General features: G+C 47.5%; 1 protein-coding gene across 2 annotated transcripts in view; it reads right to left on the bottom strand.

The window, feature by feature from the left end:
- Positions 1 to 25,185, bottom strand: part of Kcnj6 (potassium inwardly rectifying channel subfamily J member 6) — a 245,429-nt gene that overhangs the window by 178,015 nt on the left and 42,229 nt on the right. The window contains exon 2 of one of the 2 annotated variants that reach the window (XM_028879949.2): positions 9,789 to 9,837. In XM_028879949.2, the coding sequence (XP_028735782.1) occupies positions 9,789 to 9,819 (31 nt within the window). In that variant the 5' untranslated portion in view covers positions 9,820 to 9,837. The remainder of the gene's footprint in view (positions 1 to 9,788; positions 9,838 to 25,185) is intronic. The other variant, XM_028879948.2, reaches the window with a different exon arrangement.

The raw sequence follows: 25,185 nt of genomic DNA, 5'->3' as shown, positions 1-25,185 counted from the left end.
CTCCATGTCTCTAAAAACCCTCTTAGATGTGAGGCCTCATGGAAGAACTTCACCCTCAGAGAGGTTTGCCAATTACCTAGAAACTTTTATGTCTACAACTCTGGGCCACGGAGCAGTTTTCTGAGTCAGTGTTTAAACACCAGGATACCACCCCCGTACACTTGAGCCTGAGATTCAGTGTCTTCTCAGGAGAGCAACGTGAAATCAAACCAGGAAGATGCACCAGACACACAGGAGGCCTGCCCTTGCTGGGCACCACTCAGCACCCCACTCTCTGCTGAATTTAGAGTGAGTGACACTCTAGAAGGCTCTGATCACTTGCCAGGTGTCCTTCGTTTTCCCCTGAGTTTAATCCATCTCAGTCCAGGAAGCCTAGATGGTTCTTTACCCCGGTGAACTCTGGAAGCCCGTAGACTGGCTCGGTACATGTGTCTGTCACAAGGATGAAGAGCCAGGTTGGGAGATGGGGTGAAGAGGGTTGTGTGAGCAGGAGGGTTGTGCAAGGTAATAAGAGGGTAGCAGGTTATCAATAAAAATTCCCTGGAAGGACCAGGAACAGTCAAAGTGGGCTGGATTGGCTACAAAGCCGGCTCCAGGACTCTGGTTGATGTACTCTGAGGTGTTGGAGCCATTAAAATGCAGTGTTCTTCGCTGCTCACCCTGGCCATCTGCTCACTCCCATCTGCAGAGCATCATGGGAGGCTCGGCTCCCTTGAACATGCCTTGCGTGTGGGTGGGCCGTGTCTTTGGTTGGCTGCTTAGGTATCCCGTGGCCTTGCTCAGGACTGTGACCTGGGTATGTTGATCGTCTGAGCATTTGTTTTCAGGTTCCCTTTCGGCTCGCTGAGGGTGTGGAAGGGAGCTTTGGATGCCTCAGACTCTAGTCTCACAGCCCGAGGGGGACCCGCCCCGCCTTGGGGAGACCTCCTCTCCCTTTCTCCCTCTGTCTAGCCTGAAACCTGTTGTTCTCAGAGGGGGATGGAGCTGTGGGAGGAAGGAGTGGAAGGATCCTGAGCTTGGCAGGAGGTGGGAGGAGGCGGGGCAGACTCTGAGAGCCAGGTGACTGACAGCTTGTGGGAGGAGGGAGGGGCTGGACAGTGCGGTGGGGTTGGCGAAGGGGTGGGGTGAGGGGGAAATAGGAGAAGTGTGGGGCGAGAGTCTAAAATCTATTTACTGTCTTCTTTGGACTGCAGTAAAGGCAAGCAGGGGGTGGGCTTCTGAACCCCCTTGGGAGCAGGGGCTCCAGCTCTGGAGAGAGGTCATTTTGCATGCGGTCTGGAGTGGGACAAGAACCCTTAGCCCCGTTAGCTTAGAGAGAAGCCTACAGAGTTGGAAGCGCCATCACCAGGAGGTGCGGAAAAGTAAGGTGGTGGACTTCCGGAAGTGGTGGTCCGGAGCATGATCCTGCCAGTGGTGGTGGCGGCCGCGTGGCCCAGGCCACTGCCTCTGGGTTGTCACGCTGGGCTGCCTACTGGTGACATGGAGCTCCTTTGTCTGTGTCATTCACTGCAAAGGAAGTGAAGCTTGAGCAAGGACCACGGTCCCTGTGACCCTGGGTGATGGGGGTAGACGCTGAGTGAAGTGCCGCGTGGAGGCTTTGCCTGTGACATCGGTGCCTCTGGGACAGGGGCCGATGGAGGCAGGTGAGGAGGGCAGGAGAAGACATGCATGACCCCCAAGCTGGGTTTGCCATGGGCAATAGCTTGGAAAAATAAAGAGTGAGGACAATGGTTATTTTGAAAGTCAACAGGCAGGTCCTAAAACATGCTGTTTGGAGAGGAATGCCACTCACGCCAGCTTCCGGACAGAATGGCAGCTCTGCTCTGGAGCCAGCTTCCTCCGCCACCCCCTCGCCTGCTCTGTCTCTGCCAGTTTCAAAGGCTGCGCTGTTTCCGTCTGTCCTCGTGAACATTGCTCTCAGCAGGTCTGAGTCTCAGGTGTATCATAAGACAGAGATGCTAATGGCTTAGTCTTCTCCACAGTCAGGAGACCAAGCAGATGGCTTCCAGGGAGGGCTCCCATTGGCCATTTCTGAGTTAATCATGGAACACGGAGAGCCGGAGAGGAAGTGGTTGGTGTAACTGCCAATGGAGCTTGTGGGCTCGGGGAGGGCGTGGGAGCCAAGAACAAACTCTGTCATTAGTGTGAAAGGAAAAACAGGGGCTGCCTGCCCTCCCTTCCTCTGCCCGTCCCTCTATCCCTCTGCCCCCGCCTGCCCGCCCTCCCCTGCCCTTCCTGCTTCAGCCCAAATTTCAGTCTCTTAACCAGGAGTGACTATGTCCCTTCCCTGAACCCCCCAGTACAAATTTAGTGATGTCTGGAGACTCTTGGCTCTCATATCTATGAGGAGGGCGCTACTGGCACCTAGTGGGTTAAAAGTCAAGGACACTGCTTAACATCCTGTCACAGGTAGGGTCACAGGGTCACACCAGCCTCCAAATGTCATTGGTGCTTAAGTTGAGAAACCCCAAGGCTATTTTATTTATTTATTTATTTATTTATTTATTTATTTACTTTAGTATTAGAGAAAGACTATGAGAGGGCGTCAGAGAGTGATGTTTTTTCACCTCCTCAGCTATTTACCAGAAGGTGAGGGTCCCCATGGTTTCTAAGACCCAAAAGGAAAGGGCATAAACTTGAGGAAACGAGTCTACTTGACTTTCATTTGAATGAAGACCAATAATAACCTTCCAAGAATTTCAGGCACCACACCAAGATGCGCTTGTTGATTTTGTTGTTTTGTGTGTTTCTAGCGGTGGCAATTCTGTGTGTGTGTGTGTGTCGAGCGTGGGTGCCTCTGCATGCACGTGTGTGCATGTGTCATTCATCAGGCCCTGTCTACTTTGTTCTATGAGGCAGGGTCTCTCACTGGAGCCCGAGGCTCACTCATCAGGCCAGGCTGGCTGACCTAAGCACTCCGGAGAGCTGGGAATGCAAGCGTGCACCACTATACCCCTTGCTGTTCAAGGTGCTTTCTGGGAATCCAGCTCAGGTCCGCATTTTACTGACTGAGTCATTTCCCCAGCCCAGACCGTCGTCGTGTCGTCGTCGTCGTCGGTCTTACAGGGAAAAGACAACAGTTTCTCAGATTGTAGACAGGTAAGAGACTGCCCTCCCGCATCTACTTAAAGGCGAAACTGAAATGACACATCGTGGGAAGGCTGCTCTCCTGGGATCCCGGGGCGCGAACAATGCGCCTCCTGTCACTTGAAGGCGGCCCCTCTTAGCGGCCATTCCATATGCCCCTCACTGTGAGTTATAGTGGAGACAACAGGAGCCGCGGTGTGGGTCAGAGGAAGCCACGGTGGACAGTGCAGGCGTGTGAGCTTGCTCTCAGAGTCATAGGCAGAACCAACCTTTAAGCAGGGCTTCCAGGACCTAGTCTCAGTTTGTGACAAAACTTCGCGGTAAGGAGAGGGCTGCCACTGTCGGTGGCTAGCAACACTTGTAGAAATATCCTGCCCTGCAGCAGCTCAGCTGCCCCCTGCCCCTCATCAATCCTTGCCTCTCAATGTTCGTTTTGATTTTGACATGTTGAGGAGTTAGAAGCCTCAAATGCCATTGGAGCAAAAGCTGTGACTATGTCCCCCAGGGGTAGAAGATTCTAACTGGAGATAAGCTCTGGGGTCAGGGGAGGATTGTCCTACCAGAAGGGGTGCTTTAGTACCCTGAAAAGAACTGAGTAATTGGGAAGGATGAGTTCAAGGTCAGGTGCATTTTAAATGATGCTGTAGTTCTCTGTGAGCACGAGCCTGAGAGGTGGGTTTCGGCATTAAAAGCTGTGCTGAGGGTGGTGGTGGGAGATGGCTAACTGCCACCGAATGGGCCTTGTGGTAGTTTGAATGTATTGTTCCCCATAATCTCATAGGGACTGGCACTATTAGGAGGTGTGGCTTTGGTGGAGTGGGTGTGGCTTGTTGGAGGAAGTGTGTCACCGTGGAGTCGGGCTTTGAGGTCTTTTGCTTACGCTTCACTCAGTGTCAGGGTTAGTTGACTTCCTGTTGCCTTCTGGTCCAGATGTAGCCAGGAACACATTTGCCTGTACCACCATGCTCCCCATCATGATGATAATGGACTGAACCTCTGAAACTGTAAGACACCACCTCAATTAAATGTTTTCTTTATAAGAGTTGCCGTGGTCATGGTGTCTCTTCACAGCAATGAAACCCTAACTAAGGCAGGACTGGTACAGCACACCAGTGTCTGTAGAGCCCCAGAAGCATTTTTTTTTTTTTTAACGGCAGGAACATGTGGCTTCCTCCCGCTGGCCTACTCACACCAGCCCACTGCACAAGAGAAGGGGGCACTCTTCCCTCATGGTGGCTGACTGAGTGACAGAAACAACTCTAGACCAGTGCAGACCTCAAATTTAACATATTAAAATCCAAACCCACCTACCAGCTTCTCACATTCTTCCCGCTGCAGCCCACACTTCCACCCCTGCTTTGACCGGCCCCTCTCTAAGCTCAAGGCCCAAGAAGCTCCATCTCTAAGTGCTGCCTTGCCCTTGGTCATTCCTGCCGGCCACCACTGTCTCTGGCGCACGGTAGACCCACCCTTGGGTTGCACACAGTCTCTCCGCTTGTCTGTTCTCCAGGCTTCCAGCTGCTTTTCTCTACTTTGTCCAACCCGAAATCTGCCCATAATACCTTTGTAGAACCATTCTAAAACGCTAACCCACTTCAGACTTTAAGTGCCATCTCCCGTTACTCATGGGAAGATGCCAAGCTATTCACAGGCATCTTATGATCTGCCCTTCTGTCTGTGGTCAGTGCTCAGCCTTGCTCTGAACTGCTCCTCTGTCTTGGACCTCTCATGCTGTGCTATTTGGATGCTCACATCCTCAGCAGCAGCCTGCTGGAAGCCTGCTCACCCTGTAGGTGTCCTTCAGGCCTAGGGGCATGCTGGGGTCTGAAGGAGGAGCCTTGCAGGCCTGTGCCTGCCTCCTGTGTCTACCTGTTGGGTTGCCATTGCAGCATGTGTTCCCAGAAATCTAGGTGTTAGCTCCTCAAAGGCTACACATGAAGGAACCTGTCTCCTGACTTTTCCATGCCTTATCACAATGCCAGAGTTTCACCAGCTGCTCCTCTTAGGAGACATGATTAAAAACCACTTTGCTTTAATAGAGCTAATTTAACGTGTGGTGATTGTAATCGGTTCCATCTCCTCATTTCATTTGACAGGAGAAAATTTCAAATCTGAGCTACATTTGAGCTGGCTCTTTAATCAGGGTAGGAATTCCCTCCACTTTAAAGTACAGGGACAAGATCTCTGAACATCTTCTAGGGCAGATCCTTGTCTCTGGAGATTGTCTCTCCCTTGGCTAGATATGGACAGTTTCTGAAGCCACTGAACATAAGGCTGCAGGCTGCCACTCTGTACTTTCTTCCCAAAGGGTGCTGGGTAGTTGTTTCCCTTTCCCAGGATCAGTGTTATCATTGTGATGTCTATGTGGGATGCACACACAGAGCAGAATGACCCCTAGAGATGACCATGAGGACCACAAGGGACACTGGCTAGGAAAGGAAAGGCTTAAGACACATGTGCCTGAAGAGAGGCTGGCAAGATGGAAACAGAAGGCTGCAGGTCAGCTCTAGGCCTATCAGGATCAGCTACACGCACATCGGGAGACCTCCATCTGTGGAGGCAGCAATGTCCTGTAAATACGCTGCTGTTTGGGAGGAGAGGCAAGAGCAGAGTCCAGGATAGCAGCAGGGACTGCATGGGAACCTCATGTCGCTGGAGAAGGTACCAGTCCAAGTCCCCCGCCCCTTTCATCCTTGCAACCCCATCACCTCATACAGACAGGGTCAGATCCTGACTGCAATCCCAACACATTCCCACGAGCCCTAAAGTGGGGGGCCAGGAGCAACAGCAGCAGGCAGTGACCATGAAGCCATTTACTTAGAACATTTATGTGAGCAGAGCCTGCACAGGTATTGAGCGTGACTTTAGAGACCCTTGGGTGTTTGCACAACCCTATACTTCTAGTTTGTCATCATGGGACCTTGGCTTGAGAGCTCATGTCAGGACTTAGCTGTTCCAGCGTCACCTCTGATGATGGCACAGTTTGAGTCTTTGTGTGTCTATTTATAGACAGCGTTGAGCTCCACTGGGCTGTCTTTCAGATCGATTTCATTCAATGGATAGGCATTGAAGTCCTGGGTGCTGGAAGGGCAAGCTCAGAGCAACTTCTTCCACTGTGAGATTTCTGGAGGCTCATTTTTTACTTTTTAAAAATGATCTCATTATTTTTTTGTGTGTAAGTGTTTTGGCTGCATGTCTGTCTGTGCACCGTGTGTGTGTCAGGTGCCTGTGGAGGCCAGAGGGAGGAGTCGGATCTTCTGGAACTGGAGTTACTGGGAGTTGTGAGTGGCAGCAAGGGTGCTTGGAACTGAACCTGGGTCCTCTAGAAGAGCGGTTAGTTATCTTAACCACTGCTTCTCTCTCCAGCCCTGGTCTGCTCTTTTTTAAATAGGGCTTCTGACAGAGCAAGTAGGAAAATACCCATTTCATAGATACAATTTTCAGAGATTACAGTTTTAAGGGCTATTTAAAACGCAGCCATCAGAAGGTTGCAAGGAGGCAGCCAGTTCTGGTCTGTGCACCGTGCCGAGGTTTGGACCCCACTGGCCTCCCTTGTCACCTCTCACTGCCACCTCTTTGCCCCTCTGCCTTACTGCTTCCCTTTGTGGTTTAGTCTGTCTTCTCTAATATAAATCTCCCGTGTTTCTGCTTTCTCTGTTCCTCCAAGCCATTTTCCTCTCATCCTGTTTTTATTTTCCTCTCCTCACTTGGAAAATAAGACATAAAATATTTTGAAGTATTATATCTATTAAATATAGTTGCTTTTCATTGGATCTATTGATATTTTTGCTTCTCATGGCTGAGTGTTTTGAGGTGGCTGGTTGGTGGTGTGGGATGGGGAGATGCAGGGAGGAATGTGTGGGTTGCTGAGTCCTCAACAGCATTTAGATAGATAGTATGAGAAGCTCTACCATCCGTTCTCATCACACATAGAGACGATCTGGTAACCAGATGGCTTCTGCTTGGCAGTGTGTCAAGTCAAGTGTTTACCAGCTCTGAAAATCCATTTCAGAGCACCGTGTCCTGGGCATCCGTGATTCAGTTTATGTCCCCTTTCTCCGGTGGCCACGGATGCGATGTTCCCACTCGTTTTATGGAGTGGTAACTGTTCATTCTCTCCACAGTTTATTGATTTGAAGCTCCTTACATAATGATGCTCCTCTTTCCTTATCAATGTTTTAAGCAGAATAAATATGCAGTTGTATCTTTCATCATTCATGATTTTAATTTTAATATCACATTTATTCGTTAACCCCTGATTCTATTTCATGGAATCTAGAAGAGGACTGGTATGTCTAGTATACTTCATGAAGTTGAACATCTTTCTAAGAACCAGTGAACTGCTACATTTGGACATGATCATGAAGTCTTTTCTTAAGCCTTAAATTTCCTTGTACTTTGGACATAGCTGTGATTCCCCCTAAAGACAGAGCAGTTTAGAACAGCTGTCCCTTTTCTCATATCAAGAATTCAGGATTCAGTTTTGATCGTCACTAGAAAAATAGGAGATGAGCCTGAAACTTGACCCTAACCCCATGACAGCCAAGAGGGGATCCCACATCGAACATGACAGCAGTCTTAAGACACTTTAATCATAAATAGTGGCCAGGACAGTACAATACTTTAGGATTTCATTAGGAGAGTAAAGACATAATATTAATCACATCAGAGAGTAAGTTCCTAACAGAGGCTTTGTAATGAAGTTTTAGCCTCACAACCCATGTTTAACACTCTCTGGCTTAATTTACTCACACAGTGGAGACTGGATCCCCATTTGTGGACAGTAGTGCTGGGTTCTCAGCCATTACTGTTTTAGCACCGTGGAGCTGGGTATAGTGGCTCATTGTCTGTAACCCAAGCACCCACCAGAGTGAGAAATAGTTGCAGAATAAAAAAAAAAAAAGGAAAATTGGAAAACAGGAGAGGAGGAAGAGGAAGATGATGATGTATTGTTCATTTACATTGGTCCTTAAAATGTAGAGATCAGGACTTAGCTTTTGAGCTGCGGACCGTGAAGGAGTGGCCACTGTCCACGTCCCTCTCCTCATTTGTACCGTATTGTCAAAGTTGCATGATTCTGTTTCTTGCCAGACCTGACAAGAGCCCACTTTGAGAGGCTTTTACTTATAAAGACCCAGTTTGTGGGGCCTCAAACCAAGTGGGAAATGTTTTCAACATGAGCAAGACCTCAGGCGGAGCAGGACGGAGCAGTGAGCAGGGCAGAGGATGCTACAGAAATGAAGAGCCAAAGGAGGCTTGTGCCTGGTCCTTCTGATCACGCAACCCTTGGTCACACGATGATGTTGGCCTAAGATGAGGACCTATTTGTACTCATACAGAGGTTTGAGGTCAGGAGTTAAGGGGAAGCAATAATAAAGCAATTCTGATATCTTATTTAGGGACTGGAAGGTATTGGGTATTAAGATTTTTGACTCTGCTGTAGGGAGTGAGTTAAGTCCTGAGTGAATACATGTTGTTGACATGGGCATCACAGTGTCAAAGACCAATGCCATCAGTCCTACAGAAGCGGCGACACTTTTCCTGGGTAAGGCTTGGAGGGCTGACAAAGCCTTCCTCCGGCCGGAGTGTGAATGCTGACAGTATGCAGAAAATGTGCACCCTAACTTTCCCCCCTCAGTGTTTACATCCTAAAGACTGCTCTCCTGAGAAGATACTCGAAACCCACCTCCATGTTCAGCTATATACAATAATCCTGCCTTCCCGTTTGACCACACAGAATGAACACACTGAGTTTCCAGAGGGCTGTTGCTCTTCCATCAGAGCAAGTACAGCCCACCCAACTTCAGCTCTTCTCTGTCCATATGTTTGTCCTTTACTTATTCCCTCATTGCCCCTAGTGAGGATCCCGGGACCCAAACCATGTAAGGATGAGGCACTTGGCCGTAGAGGAATAGTCAACCTTAGTAGTCACACCACCAAAGGATTAAAAGAAGGCAGTTCATCGCTCTGATGATAATGCAGAAGTGTTTGCAAACCTTCTGGAACTGTCCACATGGAAACTATTATCAGAAGCGACGCATACTTCCAAAAGAAACAATAGTCAGATCATTCCCTATCTCCATGGCTTTACTATTTACATGTCAGCAGAGGAAATTGCACTTGTCATCTGAAGAGTGATTTATTGTAATTATTTTCCCTTCCTTCTTAAAGATGCTTTGTGGGTTCCATTCATTCAGCTTAAGAGCTTAAGGCATTATGTCACAGATCTATTCAGAATGGAAATTACTGCAAGCTACTTATACTTCAGGCACTCTTCTTTAGTCTGTTGGGAGCTCTGAGTGACACCTGATAGGTTAAACATGACTCATCCGTCCTTCCTCTTTCTACACCGCCCAGCCCACCGGACAGGCGCCCATCAAACTTCACCCAGCTTGGGCTAAATCTCTAACAAGTCAGGTTGAACTTACTGCAGATTCCCAACCCCCAAAGCAGGAACACAAAATGAATCCATTTCCATTCTTTAGCTCCGTTCGTGGGCAACAAGTTTAGTTTGGAAACTTGATCCCAACCAAGATGAATTTTGAGTATTGTGTAAGGCAATACAGAAGCAGTGCCATATCCTGGGTCAGATGGGCCTGAGCTCTCCCAGGAATGAAAGAGAAGCCCGAGGCAGACAGACAGGGTTTGCTCTATTTCTCCATTCAAAACAAGAAGTAAAGAATAAGTTTTGCGTTACTCACTCATGGATTCGGTTAACTTGGCCATGGTCATTTCTTCTCTGGGCGTTTCCTGGAGGAGAGAAGACAAGATGGTTGTGAGTGAGATGTGCCTTAGAGATGAACAGGGGGGCACGCCAGCTGCAGCCACCTCTCTCTCTTTCTTTTTCCCAGGTCACATATATTACAGCTCTGTTGCCAGAGAGTCTCTGAAAGAGGATTTTTAGGGCATTAAAAACCTTCCCATTGCTCTTGGCAAGTGTGCGCCTGTCACACTGATCTTTGGATATATATATAAAGAAATTGGTGATGCACGACCAGTTTTCAAAACCTCTTTGACACTGGAGTTTTGACATCTGTATGCCAAATTTTTGCTCTCTATTTTCCCTCATGGAATCCTTTTTTTTTTTTTTGTATTTTTAGAGATGATATTTTTGTAGTCATTTAGTTTCCAAAAAACTAGATAGATTTTATGCATCTTCTTTTGTCTTACTTCTTGGGTTCCTTCAGGATTCTGTAAAAGTCATTGTGCTTGTTTGATGGTTTTCTGACGTTATCTATTTGAGCTGAAAACATTTTGTTTCCACCAGATATAGGTTATAACCCACGGAGTCCGAGAGTCACGCTGATCTGTCCAGAGACTAAATTTGTCCTGATTAAACTGGCTTCAGACTGTTGAAGTAACGGCCCCTTTCTGAGAATTTCTCTCCTATTTCTTCAGACATCTTTGGGTTTTCTTTACTTCCTCAGTTCCTAGCTCAAGCAGCAAGTAAGACACCAGTGATATTGATTTTACTTCTCTGTAGCATTGTCTGTCTGTCTGTCTGTGAGACTCAGGCATTCTTTCCATAAAATATGGAAGATGGAAAAACTGCTCCCTCAGAACTTTGTGCCCAGACAGGGTCACAGGAACATAAGTGAGCAGCTTTCAACATGTGTGTGGATGGGCATGGATGTGTGGGCCGGCATGTGCATGTGAGGATAATGTGTGTATATGTGGATGGGCATGTGTGCATGTGTGTGGGGGGCATTGTGTGTTTGTATGTATATGGATGGGCATGTGTATATAGATGGACATGTATGTGTATGGGTGTGTGTGTTATATATGTATGTAGATGGACATGTATGTGTGTGTGGACGGGCATATGTGTGTATGGATGGCTGTGTGTGTGTTTGGGCATGTATGTGTTTGTTTGTGTGTATGTGTATGTGTATGCGCATGTATATGTATGGATGGCCATGTGTGTGTATAGGTGCGTGTGTGTGTGTGTGTGTGTGTGTGTGTGTGTGTGTGTTTATGTGTGTATGTGTGGGCGTGTGTGCACCCTGGTGGGCATGTGGAAGTTAGAAGGCAACCTCAGGTACGATCCTCACTGTCTGCTCCTAGGAGACAGTTGGTGTTGCTCGCTGCTGCACACCTTAGGTTAGCTGGCCTCGGAGCCTCTGGGGATCTGCCTCCATTTCCCCTCTCTCTTTTGCTGGGATCACTGAGTCTGATTTATGTGGGTTCTGTGGATCCAAACTCAGGTCCTCCCATTTGTGTAGCAAGGGCTTTACCGGTTGGGCCACCCCTGGTCCTCCAGCCCCGACTACCCTGGTCCTCCAGCCCCGTTCCTGTAACCGTGACTCTTCACCAACGTGGAAAAACAGCCTTATAAATATCGACACAGCACACCTGATGCTTTAGCCTTGCAACCAGTTTCATTATACAGTTTTTTTTTTTTCTTATTTTCTGTCAGAAACAGACACAAAAAAAAAAAAGACTAAAATAGACAAATAGAAACCTGATCTTTAGAGCCATTGAAAACAAGCAAAACAAAACAGTTTAATCCAAATGTAAAAAAAAAAAAGTAAAATAAAGCAGATGACATCCATTCAGTTCATTTAGTGATTTTCATCTTAGGGGACAGAACTTTCTTAACCAGAAAAATCTCTTATTTTATTATTTTTATTTGCAAATGTATATTTAGTGATTTTATTTACAATTTTTAACAAAAATTCTAATTTATTTGCAAGAATGTATTCCTTTCCCTGGTTCATTTATTCACTTATTATTATTATTATTTTTTGCTCTTTTATAAGATGTCATGACAAGCATTACATCCTGCTCTGTTACCCCACATGAAGACCGTGTTTACTCGTATGTGAAACTGCCCTCTCTCTGTGCTTGCCAGCTGCCCATGACATCCGCACCCTGCTCTCCATCTTTGACAAAATGACAGATGTAACTTGGTACCTTGTTGTTTTATACATTTTTTCCCCTTGGGCCATGGTTTGCTTATAAATAGCCACAACCTCTGTCACGTGCCAATCGACTCTTGGCTTAGGACAGTGTTTCAGCTCCTCTAGCATCAACATTTGTGTTCTAGAAACCCAGGGTAGCATTTCTGCTTCCTGGTGGCTCGGCCTGTAGGATGCTGAGCGCCGTGCAGCTGCTTGGCTAGCACCTGGACGATCCTGCTGGCTCAGGTGCGGCAGCACAGTCAGCAAGACCGCTGCTCACCCTTCCTCCAGCACCGTTCCCACGCTGAAAGGTGGCAACGGGATGCTCGAGCCGCACGGCCCGTATTCACAACAACGAAAGCAAGGAACTGCCTTTCCTTTACGGCACCTAGCCCATCGTAGTTTATGTAGGGACACTGAGAAATGGCATGTGTGGACCAGTGGAGCGGCTGAGTGTCTGGAGCACAGACAAGACAATGGCCGAGCAGAACCTGTCCTGGCAACACGTGGTCACATGAGTATGCAAAGCGACAGCTTCCGGGGCCAGTGGGCCTCAGCAGGCTGTGACGGACGACGCAGGCAGGACTCTGAGTTTCAACCTCGGCCTGCAGGAGCCTCCTCTACTGTTGAGTCTTGGCTTCACTTCTCAGCCTACTCCACCGTTCGCCTCTGAACTGGCCCTGCTGGTTGCATCCACACCCTTAACTTATTCCTCCTTTATTGGCCGGCTCCAAGTTCCTTCAGACCTCACTTGGATCATTGTTCCCTTCTTCCTGGTCCAGAGGGGAGGCCCTCAACATAACACAATGTGTTGGCTAGTTTTATGTCAACTTGAGTCATCTGGGATGAAGGAACCTCAACTGAGAAAATGCCCCCACAAGACTGGCCTGTGGGCAAGCCTGTGAGACATTTCCTTCTTTGGTGAGTGATGTGTGAGGGCCCAGATCACCATTGGCAGTGCCACCCCCGGGCTGGTGGTCTTACATGCTGTAGGAAAACAGACTGAGCAAGCTGTGAAGAGCCACCAGTAAGCAGTAGTCATGCATGGCCTCTGCACCATCAGCTCCTGCCTTGAGTTGTTGCTATGACTTCCCTGGGTGGTGAGCTATGAGCTGTAAGATAATAAACCCTTTCCTCCTCAAGTTGCTTTTGGTTTCCCCTCACTACCCCGCCTCCCGATCACAGATATAGAAACCTTGTCTAAGACCCAGAGACACCAAGGTCCTGGGCATTCTGTCCTTAAAACTTCCCGTCAAGTTGACCTGTCCTCCTGTGTGTGGCCGCAGATCCTTTCGCTGCAGGGCCACCTGCCGTGTTTTGACCTGCTTGTCTTCCTGATGGGTTGATTCTTGGAGCTCCTTTTCACTCCAGTGTGGTGGACGTCTTAGTCTTCGAGATACCAGATCCTAATTGTATCATCATTTCCCTCTTTCCTGTAGTTAAAGGGAAACTCTGACATTCTGAAAGGAGGGGTCTGTAAAGATCCTAAATTTAGCTATCTCAGGCTGACTCATCTATAGCATAACGTACAGTGGAAATCACGACATATGTTTTGGGGTAAGTGGTTTAGTCACTCCGTGCATGTCTTTAAACTCCTTCTGGCCCTCCCTCATTATCAGAAAGTTGATGTTTGCAATTACATGGCATGTGGACCCAATAAAGCATGCACATTCCATTCTTGGTCCCAAGTAAGCGAGCACTCTGTATTCCAAGCCAAGGCTTCTTCTCTCCATAGTAAATGACTTCCTGGTTGCTGGATTTGCATTGCTGGGAAGAGATTCTGAAATATAGCCCAGTGGAACCGGGGGATGTTCTGCCGGCAATGATCAAGTCCAGCCCCACAGAGATGGCAGCTGATAAAACCAAATCCCAGGAAGGAGCCTCGCCAGGAGAGGGATTTCCAGCGACCACCACTTCCTCTTCCTCCCCTACCCAGCAACTCACTTGTCTACACCTGGTCTTCCCAGCCGCTGTCTGCCCGGCAGTATCTTCCTTTCCTCCACCTTCAACACTGAAGGTTGGTTTTAAATCCCCCCGCCCCTAGGGAACCCTCAAAAACACAGACTTGACCTACCCACCCTGTTAGAGTTTGAATATAAACTTTCTTCCCTAGGCCCATGATTTTGAGTACCCGTTGCTCATCTGGTCTCTCTGGTTGGGGAGATTGTGTAACCTGCTGGCCATGAGCATGGCTGGTAGATGTCAGGCTGCATAGGCAAGTGCCAGAGATTATAGCCAGGCCTCCATCTAGCTCCCTGCACGCTGGGAGCTCCCCTAAGGACCAGGGACAGAGCCTCTTCAGCTAAGGCGCCTTCCTGCCGTGTGGATGGTTGTCCTGATGCCGTGAGCCAAAATAACTCCTTTTCCCCTTAAGCTGTTGAGTATTTGGTTGTAGTGACAGGAAAGGTATAGGTATTGTGCTTGACGTTCTTAGTTCTAGCTCAAGATGCTGTAGGAGTTGTCTTTCATCAGGGCTGGCTGCCCCGGGCTACACCATAGTTGCATCCCTGCATCCCAGGGCTGTTTGTACCTTCCTGTCTGGTTAGCACGGTCCCTTCTGTCTGAACAGCCCTGATTCTGTTTGTCCTTCTTCCTTACCTCCCGAATTAATCTCGAAGAACTCCACTGGCTGCTGTCCCATCTCTGTAATTTCTCTACTATTTCTGACCATCTTTCCTGGCTTTAATTTGTAAATGCTATGTCCAAGCACAGATCCATTCGTGTACCACATTCCTAAATGGCAGGAGAAGAAACTCGTGAACTCGCACACCTAAATGAGGAGCTTTGGACAGTAGATAGCTTCTGGGGGAGGCAGAGTCAGGTTTTTTGTTTTTTAAGATGTGGCTCCTGGTAAGTCAACTACCCTCCAGTGGCCGACCCTGTGTCCAGGAGTATACCGGTAGCACAAACTGGAGTCCATGGAGGGCAGGGAAGTGGGGGTGGGTCTGGGAGGTGTTAAAGGGAGGAGCTGAGGTGAATGTGATTAAAATGCCTTATATGAAATTCTCAAATAATTAATATTTTTTAAAAAGATCAAAGATGAGCTAAATAAAAATACATAAAGAAAAAAATAGCTGTGTCTTGCTGAGCACAGATCCTGCCCAATCCCCAGTGCAGCCCTGGGAAGGGCTGTGCCTTGCTCCTAAGTGATGATGGGGTCTTTTAAGGTGGACAAATAAGCACCACTTCTGTGCCAGGGACTTTCCTGTGCAAACTCCTCTTCCCATGGGGAGCCAAGGGTTTGCACCGGAGGTCATCGTCCACCTCAACATCTCCCGATGAAAGGAAACCAGGGATTCAGGACGCTCCCTTGCTCCAAGAGCAGTTTACATTGGTTTGCAGATTAGTATTCCTGTTTACTAGTGTGTCCCGCTTGGGGTCTGGCGGCAGTGTAAGAGCGAGGAGTAAATTTGCACAGGGGAGTTTGAAGCCTGGAGAAAGAAGGGCTGCTGTCTTGGTTTGACCACTTCTCAGCCATCTACTAATTCACTGTGGGCATCTCAGCATCTTCTGTGTGAGCGGGGACATGTGGTGTGTGAATGTCCTCATCCAGGCCTCTTGTAAGGCACACACTGAGGGGTTGGGGCCCTGTGTGCCCCGATCCCAGCACCCCTCAGCTACCGTGTAGAAGCTGGGAGTTATGGCTGCTTTCCCAGTCTGAGGACAAATACTGACTTCCAGCATTTCTGAAAAAGAATCTTCCTTGGAGTTAACAAGACCCAAGACTGCCAGTCCCTCAGGGTAGACTCACCAGGGGTGTGACCATGTCACCCACTGCTACCCCATCAAAACAAAATACCAGGATTTAGGACCTGATGTACTGCTAGCTGGAGGGCATCCTCCTGTAGTGGTACTCTACAGTCTGTGGAGCAGCAGAGATGTTAGAGTTAAGCAGAAACATGATGACGTGTTTGAACCAAACATGTCATAGTTGCTGAAGGAAATCTCACTGTCTTGTTAGAATTGCATCAGACTTCCCCTTGGAGCTCTGACTCTCCAGGGTAATGAGTATTTAATGTTCTGTCTGATGGTATTTTCTCTGACATACCTGGAAGTCAACAAAGGCTCAGTTGTTGCTGTGTGATTGTGCATGTGTGCATGCATGGGCATGTGTGTATGCATGTGTGTGTGCATTCATGAGCAAGCATTTGAGTATGTGTGTGCATGGGTGTGATGTGTATGTCTGTGTATGTGCATATGCATATGTGTATGTATGTGTATGTACATGAGTGTGATGTATGTGTGATATGCATATGTATGTATGTGTGATATGTGCATATATGCATCTGTATGTGTGATGTGTGTGTGTAGTGTGTGGAGAGAGATGTGCGTGTGTGAAGGGAGAGGTAGGGGAGGGAGGTGGGGTTCATAGAATAGAGCTTTCAGAGGGTGGAGTAGGCTCTCCCACTGCTTGGGGTCCTCTCAGCCCCAGGGCAGGGGCACCTGGAGTCAGATCCCAATGTGTGGCGTACCCACCCCACCTGCACCACCCTGAAGCAGGCTTTGGAGGATAAAGGAGAGACTCATTCAGCCTGATATATTTCAAACCAATCATATTTGCATCTTGGATATTTTTATCTCTCTAAACTGTGCTCACACTCACCAGAAAACTGTGATCTCCTTTTCAAATTACAAGCCCTCCAAGGAACATGTCTGCTAGGTGGGAGGTAATCATGCCGTTCTGTAAACTCTTATCTCCAAATGGACTTCGCTCCTAGGTTAACACAGGGCCTCAAGCCTCTGGGTCTTCAGGGTCTCTACAAATGTACCTGTGATGTCCCTGTCTCCTCCCATTTCTTCCTCTGGCCTGAGGCCATGCAAGACACGAGAAGACACATGGAAAGAAGGACATCCTCAGCTAGGCAGCCAGCGAGGTGTTCCTTGCTTCTGGCATCCTTTATACAGCCTTGAGTGGCTCTTGAGAAACGAAGGCTCCAGCGTTTAAGAACCACTAGTGTTGCATGAATCCTAAATGGTCTTGTAATAAAAGCCCAGAGCCAGATATCGGGGTAGATGCTGAACAATCAGAGGAAAGAAGCCAGGGGCCCTTTTGGCTGAGGATGCAGAGGCATTCATTCATTCATGCAGAGGATTCGGGGAGACAGGATCTTCTGCCTTTGGAAGAGGAGTTGGCGAGGTGAGAAGTGGCTGTGGTCTTCTGATTTAATCTGCCTCTGATCTTCAGGCAAGTTTTTATTAGAGTGCAACAAAATATCACCGCACACTAGCTAACGCTTTGCCTCACGCAAGGCTAATGGCAACGGGCGGCCATCGTGCTAGGATGGTTTGAAGACAACATGTATTTAGAACATAAACACTGTGCAGCTATTACCTGAGTATTTTCAGAATTGGAATACTCCTTCCTGGAAGGGAGTGGGTAGCTTAGAAGACTCAAAAACTCAGACTCAAGCTGACACAGAACCATCAGAACCGTCATACTCAGGACTGGGGGAAAGAAGAGAGGTGGGCAAGAGCCAAGGCCAGAACCCGGGCAAGCTCCTTGGTTTCCTTGACGAGCCAAGGGGAGTGGCTGGTGACATGGGGGCAATTCTTTCCAAACGATGTGGGGGTTTAAAGAGCGAAGCATTTACAACCAGAAAGTCGGCGTTCATTGCTGTTCGACTCGTCTGAAGACCACTAACCTGTTGGTGGGAATGAGTTCTGATGCGCTATTGAGCCACGGGGTGTCGATAATGATAACGTTCTCTGCATTTCAAAAGCCAGAAGGAAGCATTCCAAAAGTTTAGTGTAAAGAAATGATCGCTGTTTGGGGAGATAGATGTGTTTTCCTTGATTTAAGCATCACAGAGTGTACACACATATCAAACACCACATGGTACCGCATGAATCTATACAGTTATGTGCTTTTATATACCAGTTAAAGTAAATTTAACTTTACAGAAACTCCTAAGGTAGCCTCAAAATTTCATGATCTGGGGTGAAAAACGGGTGTGGGGTATCTGGAGGCAGAGGTGAAGCTTTTATTGCGCAGCCCTGTGCTTTCGGTACCATTGCGAAAAAGAGCAGCCACGCTGCAGCTTTTCTAAGGCTGTGGCATCGAGTTGCCCTCCTGGTTCCCTCCGCTGTCACCACTGTGGCCTGGTTGGTCTGACGGGCCCTGTCACCCTGAAGGACTGGGATGTTTCACCAAAGCAAACCCCACCTGATACTCAGGAATGCAGGTGAACTTAGTGAGAGCCCAGTTATGGACCTGAGAGTCTGCATGTCCTGACTCCCGGAGCGAGTCTGTGGCAGGGAGGGAGATGTCCTGACTCCCGGAGCAAGTCTGTGGCAGGAAGGGAGGCTTCAGAGCGCCGTCTCAGGAGCCTGTTTGTTGTGTGTTGAACACATGAGAACCCACTGAGAGGAACAGGTTTGGACTAGGACTTAGAAACTGCTGGGCACCACCCTGCCAGTATCTAATTCCTCCTCTGTAGGCTTCCTTCCTGGGGACCAAACCTGAACACCATCTCAGTGTGTTCGGTGAATTTCAGGTGAGTTCCTGGAATCCTCCCCACAAGGTAGATGGCTTCTTGGCACATTGATGAGTAACTCAACCTGCCTCCCTAGATGCCAGGAAGATAAATCCCAGCGTGAGCATCGTTACCCAAACCCTACCAAGCAGCTTTCTTTATAGGAGTCCCTGAGCCTGACACAGAGCCCTGGGAATGCCCAGGCAGGCAGATCCCAGGGAGCCTGGGCACACTGCGGGCAGATCCCAGGGAGCCTGGGCACACTGCGGGCAGATCCCAGGGAGCTTGGGCACACTGCGGGCAGATCCCAGGGAGCCTGGGCACACTGCGGGCAGATCCCAGGGAGCCTGGGCACACTGCGGGCAGATCCCAGGGAGCCTGGGCACACTGCTTTCAGCACCACTGTCCTCTTCCCAGGCAGGTGCTCCTGGCTCTGAGCTGTACATGTTCTAGGTTCTCTCCCCAGATTCCAGGAGTCAACTGTCAGTGCTGAATCCCAGGAGCAACCTAGTATTTCCACTCAGTTTCCCTGCCTGTGACTTATCTTGAGGGCAAGCCTTGATGTCCTTTGCTTTTGTAATGTGGAGTTATTTCTTATTGTAGATAGATGGCAATGGGGATGGGGTTGATGTGATGAGGATGGGACAGTAAAAAGCATGGTCATCTCCTTTGGCATGCGAGGAATGTTTGGGGAACAGCCACCTGGCCTGCAGGCTGTCCTGGCTAAAGAAGTCTCTATGGTCCCAGGGGATATGGATAATGGCCACCAGTATGCATCGTTTGCCTGCAATTAGTACTATGGCACCCTCTCGACCATTACCAGTAGTCTATGGTGGAGTCATCCCTGTGGATTCCTGAGAACCCCCCCAGCACTCTGTTTCTCCCTATTCCCGTGGTGTCTTCATTTGTCATGGTATCTCTTTCCTTGTTTTCCCACTCTGTTCCCATTCCAGCTTGAACCTCGAGCTACAGAGCGTATTTTCAAAGCAGAGCACTAGCCCTGTGGACTGTCACAGGAGCCCTGGCTACCAGGATCATCCAGGAAGCCATCCTGGAGCGCATACAGTGAGATGAAGCACAAGAAAGATGAGATTTCTCAACCACTCAGGTGTACCAGTAGTTATGAGAGACACCGGTCTGGAGACTGTTTTCAAAATGATACTTTGAAAAATTCTCCGGGAGCAAATATGACATTTACTGGAGCTGAAGATTGAGGAAAATTCATGGGTAGAAACGGTATCATTTTCCTGTGACTCCTTCTGTGAGCTTTCAGCTTGAACGTGCATTTAGGCAGCAGAGGGCAAGGAGGAAGGGGACCCAGCACTAAACACCCAGTAGCTGGTTCTCAGCAGCAGCAGGGATCCCCAAGAAGATTGAGGGAGCATCACCCTACTCCCTTTTATTACTCTGTGGGTTCTTCTTATTTTTTATTTATGATTGATTTTTTAATTTTAAATTAGTTTCAGCATCTGAGAAGACAAGATGCAGACACTTCTCCCCATTTCTATCACCAAAGGCGATTCAAAACTCTGGATACAATGTGTGCATATTCATGTAGCGTCCAGGAGCAAAACTTGGATATCTTTCTTCAGGCACCATCTACTCTGTTTTGGGGCTGGGTCTCTCTAGTATCCTGAGCTCACCACAGTGGGCCAGGCTGGCTGGCCAGCAAGCTCCAGGGTCTGCCCATGTCTGCCTCCCCAGCACTGGAGACATAAGCTTGCTCCTCCATACTTGACTCTTTTTTATTTAAAGAAAATGGGAGTTCATGAGGCTCAAACTCTTGTCCTGGTGCTTGGAAGGGAAACACTTTAAGGACTGAGCTAAATCCCAATTCTGGACATTTTTCTTTAACACAGGAAGGCTCTGACAGGTGAGGGAACAAAGTCTAGATAGTGACCTGGGATCTATGGGCATGGATCCTCTGGGTTTTCTCTGTTTTCTATGCCCAGACTAGACACTGTAGAAGCCAGCATCCCAGAAACCTCAGTGGATGCATAAGACCCTGCTGTCTCCAGTCAAATGATCAAGAAAGTAGAAATGTAAAACAGAGCATTTTTCTAATAATTTCTCTCACTCTGGTCAAAAAAGAAAATAGCAGCACCCATGTAGCCAAGGTCAAACAAGGAGTTTAGACCTCTACCCTTGCCAACCCAAGAGGAGACAGTGTGGAGTCTGGGTTTCCAGCCTGTGAGGAGACAGTGTGGAGTCTGGGTTTCCATGCTTGCAGAGGTTAAAGAGGCTCCTCAGGGGTCAGATCTGGAGTCTGGACATCCACCCTGATCTCACAGGAGGAGCAGCTTTGTCTGTCCACACTGAGGTGGTATTAGGAATAGGGTAGAGTTGGGACATTTACCACTACTTAACCCTACTCAGCCACAGCCAAGCTGCATTCACAAAGGGTCAGTGAAAACCAAATGGAAAGTAGCAATGAGACATCCTTTCATGCCTCAGTTCACATGGTACCCCGGAGGCTCAGTAACAAGCCTGACCTTGTTCCCAGCCAGCCTTAACAAAGATCTGCTGATAACTGACGGACACCTCTCAGGGACCAGTGGGGTGATGCCCTCTTATCCCACCAGAATGATTTCAGAGTAGACCCATTACAATATGAAATTGAAATGAGGCACAGAATCCCACAACACTCAAAGCATCTAGGTTTCAGTTGAAAAAGAATCACTTTTAACAGCAGAATTGGGAAGCTCAAATTGGACAAGAAAAGACAAATCAGGACACTGGTATGACATGGATTTTTAGACTCACACAACATGGGGCAGAAGGAATGTCATAGTCAAGACAATGATGGAAATGATCAAAACAATGAAAAAAGTCCAAACAAAAAAATAGTAGGTCTTGGGGGGAAATTTAGAGGCTATAAGAAGAACTGAATCGAGATTTCAGAACCAAAAACTACAGTAACTACAATAAAAGACTCAGTAGTTATGATAGACATGTCCAGATTTGTCCAGCACAGAGACAGAAAATGAAGAGTATTTATCAACACTTTAGGCTCATATGGGGTTGTGACAGAAGATATATATTGATGATGCACAGGTAGAGCTGAAAGTGTTCAAAGAGATAACATATGCAACTTTCCCAAACTTTATAAAGATGTTAACCATAGATGCCAAGTGAATTTAAAAAGCTGAGTGAATCTCAAACAAGAAAGTCCAAAGTGACTGACACAGAGACACAGCATACATGTCTGAAAACCGAAAGAGGTCTGGAAGCAACTAGAGAGAGGAAGTTTATAAGGGAAAGCCACTCAATGAGAGTGGACTTACAAGACACACAGAGACCAGAGGGAAGTATGATAATTTTCAACTCTTAAAAAAAGTATGAAAGATGAGAGAGATGAAAGATGTGTGTGTGTGTGTGTGTGTGTGTGTGTGTGTGTGTGAGAGAGAGAGAGAGAGAGAGAGAGAGAGAGAGAGAGAGAGAGAGGCCAATTTAGAATTCTCCATTCTTTTCCAGTATGATGTTAATTTTTATGTGCCTAGGACATTAATAAACATAGATCTGAGTGGGGCCATGAAGATATTTCCAGAGAAGATTAACTAAGATGTTGGAGATGTGTCCTGGATGTGGCCTCTTGAGGCCAGGATGGACTAAAAGAGAAAAACAGAGAAAGCACTTTCTCTCTCCTGTTTCTTGGAGATGGACTGAAATCACCCCTGATGCCATGAGCCAAATAAACACTTCTCCCCTTGAGTTGTGTTGCCAGATAATTGATACAGGGATGAGAAAGTTAACTAGTACAACTAGCAAACATATCCTTCCTAAGTTAAGGGTAGATAAAGATATTTTAAGATGAAGGAAAAAGAGAATTCATCATCAGCAGGCTTCTCCTCAAACAGTTTGCCTGAACAGAAAGGAAATGATAAAATATGTAATCTTGAAACATCACACAAGTATAAAAGATGTGGATAGAGCCAATATGGAGACAAACACAAAGATCTTTCTGGTCTTCTCCAGTTCTCTATGTTTGATGGATGAAGAATAACTTACAGAATGGTCTGATTGGGTTCTTATGGTATGTGCAGTGACGTCGTAAATCAGTGGAAGCAAAGTGGATGTAGAGGGATCTGTGTTAACATACTTCCCTTGAAATATCATCAGCTACAGGTAAGTTAGTAGAGAGTTTGCCATGTTCAGGGAAACCACCAGGAGCAGAAAGACAGTAAGCAATACATGTGAAAACACAGACACTATAGAGAAATCAAAATTGAATTAAAAAAATGTTCAAGTGGCCCACAGAAATCCAGATAAAGTAGAACAGGAAATCACAACATAAAAGCAAAGTAAAAAATTAAATGACATACCTATTCCTTTATGTGCTAGTAATTGTATTAAATGTAAGTAGTTTAAACATGCCAATTTAAAGGCAGAGATTAGCAGAATGTATGAATAACAAATCTATCCATATGCTGGAAGTACAACTGTTTAAATGAAACCCTTAAGTGGGTTTCATAGCTGTGTAGGTTGAAAGTAAAATCTTTGAGAATTATATGCCATAAGAATATGGACAAAATGAAGCAGGCATGCTGCCCTATCATAGAAAGTAGACCAGAGCAAACACAAAATGAGGGATGGAGAGAAGCATTAGTAAAATCAGAAGCTCTGTCAGTCAAGGAAATGTAATCACAAATGGGTGGATACGTCTAACAACGGAAACGTAAGAAATGTGAACAAAACCTGATATAACAAAACAGAAGCAGAAAAATGTGTAAGTGTAACTAAAAGCATCAATGCATTGCTTTTTAACAATCACTGGAACCATTAGAGAGAATATCAACCAGGACAGGGGACTCAGCAGTTCTGTCAACTAACAGGATGTGGTCAGTGCTAACATGGCGTTCATCCAACAGCAGAATACACTTTCTTCTCAAGTGCCTGCAGAATCTATCCCAAGGCTGTCTGCAAGCTGGGATATATAACACATATCAGCCAACACTAAGGAATTGGGACCACGTAGAGCATACTTTCAGATCACAAGCTGAAAAAAGCGTGTATTTTCCCTTTGCTCCACCCCCCCCCCCCAACCATTTCACTGTGTGCTACGCCCCTTTTCTACTTCCCCGAGTTTGGGGGACTTCGCTTGGAGAGCTACAGGGAAGGTTTTAGAGTGGCATGAGTCTTTTCTCACCCAGATCTACAAAGGAAGGAGAGGACTGGACTTTGCATTTTCTGAAGCCTTCTGGAATCTTCTCTTTCCTTTTGGAGAACTTTATGATCCCACCTTGTTTGACTGGAACCTTTCTATATGAAATCAGAGGGGGATGGGAGGGTCCCATTCTGTGTTACTGAGGATGGGCTTGCATCATGGATGGTATTTAAACAGTTTCCCAAATCCAAACAAACACACAATTAAATGGAGCAGAAAAATAGCTTTCCTTATGAGACCTGAAATCCAACAACAAACTTCCAATTCATAAGGCAGGAGTCAGGATGGCTGCATCTGCTGGGCAGCCTCTCTCCCTGTGGACCAGCCATTGCATAAGCCTGCTGTATTCACGGGACCCTGCTACTGCTGAGCCACGGAACGCTATTCTGCCAAATGTGGTGACTGTTACCAAAGCCGTGGATTCCCCATAATAGCTTTCTCACGGACACTCCTGGGCCCTCCAATTTTCTGGATACATACATAGTGGAAAGGAAAAATGACTTCCCTCCTCATGAGCTGTAAGGTGGGCCATTGGCCAAGCACAGCCGGGGGCCTCTGTCTCTGACAGGGAGCAGCTGTTCAGCTCCTTGTCCCCAAGGACAGCAGAAGGCAGAAGGGAAGGGAGCTGGAGCAGAATCCAGGGAGCCCAAGGCAGAGATTCCTCCTAAGGCTCTGTGCCCCGCAGGACTAGGCACAAAGGCATATGGCACCAGCATTTCCATTGGTCATGAAGTCATGGTCAGAGGCATGGGGGTGGGAGGGAGGGAACAGGTCCAAACACACTTTCTGGCCATCCTCTGGGATTTTCTCCACACTTTAAAATCACAGACCTTGTCTTGTGAGCATCACAGAGGTGAGTCTGTATGCTGTTCTGGGGTTGGTCATGCCATGGGCTGGGATTGGTATGCCCAAAGGGACAGTCAGTTCAGCCACTTCTGTTTCCTTCCCATGGCAAGGACCCCACCCCACCCCACCCCACCCCCTGCAGTTATTTTCCTGCCCTTTCCCTGTTGATTGCTTCTGGTCCCAAACACTATGATTTTGGGCAAAGCCAGCATCTCTGTTCCCAGTTCTGTCTCTATACGGATGAACAAGGCAGGGGCGGGGACCAGGTGCACTTCCGGACAGCGTGGAGAAGGGACAGCTCTGTCTCAGGAGATGCACACTCAAGCACTAGAGGGGAACATGTCCTGACATCTAGAAATAACTCACATGTAGAAGGGGGAAAGAAGGAGAGAGGGAGAGAGATGAGCACGCACACATGGTGGCTCTTGTCAACTGTGCGGCATCTTGGTAAAAGGTCCATCACCATGTACTCCATAGCCACCTTCTGAGTTTACCAAAGAGAATTTTCAAGACAAAAAAAAAAAAAAAGGAAAATTGTTTGCCCAGATGAATGGCCTCTTTCCAGCTTCAGGTAGAATGCTGTCTCTTACTTGCGGGGGAGGGGAGGGGCTCTTGTGGTCAGGATGGGGACTTAGAGGGACACACTATTGCTTGGTTTCCTTCCAGCATGGTCCCCTGGCATGGCAGCATGGTGCTGTATTCAGCACTCTGGGTA

Source organism: Peromyscus leucopus, chromosome 12 (assembly GCF_004664715.2).
Source record: "Peromyscus leucopus breed LL Stock chromosome 12, UCI_PerLeu_2.1, whole genome shotgun sequence".
In the NCBI taxonomy this organism is placed as follows: domain Eukaryota; kingdom Metazoa; phylum Chordata; class Mammalia; order Rodentia; family Cricetidae; genus Peromyscus; species Peromyscus leucopus.
This window is presented reverse-complemented; position numbering and strand designations above follow the sequence as displayed.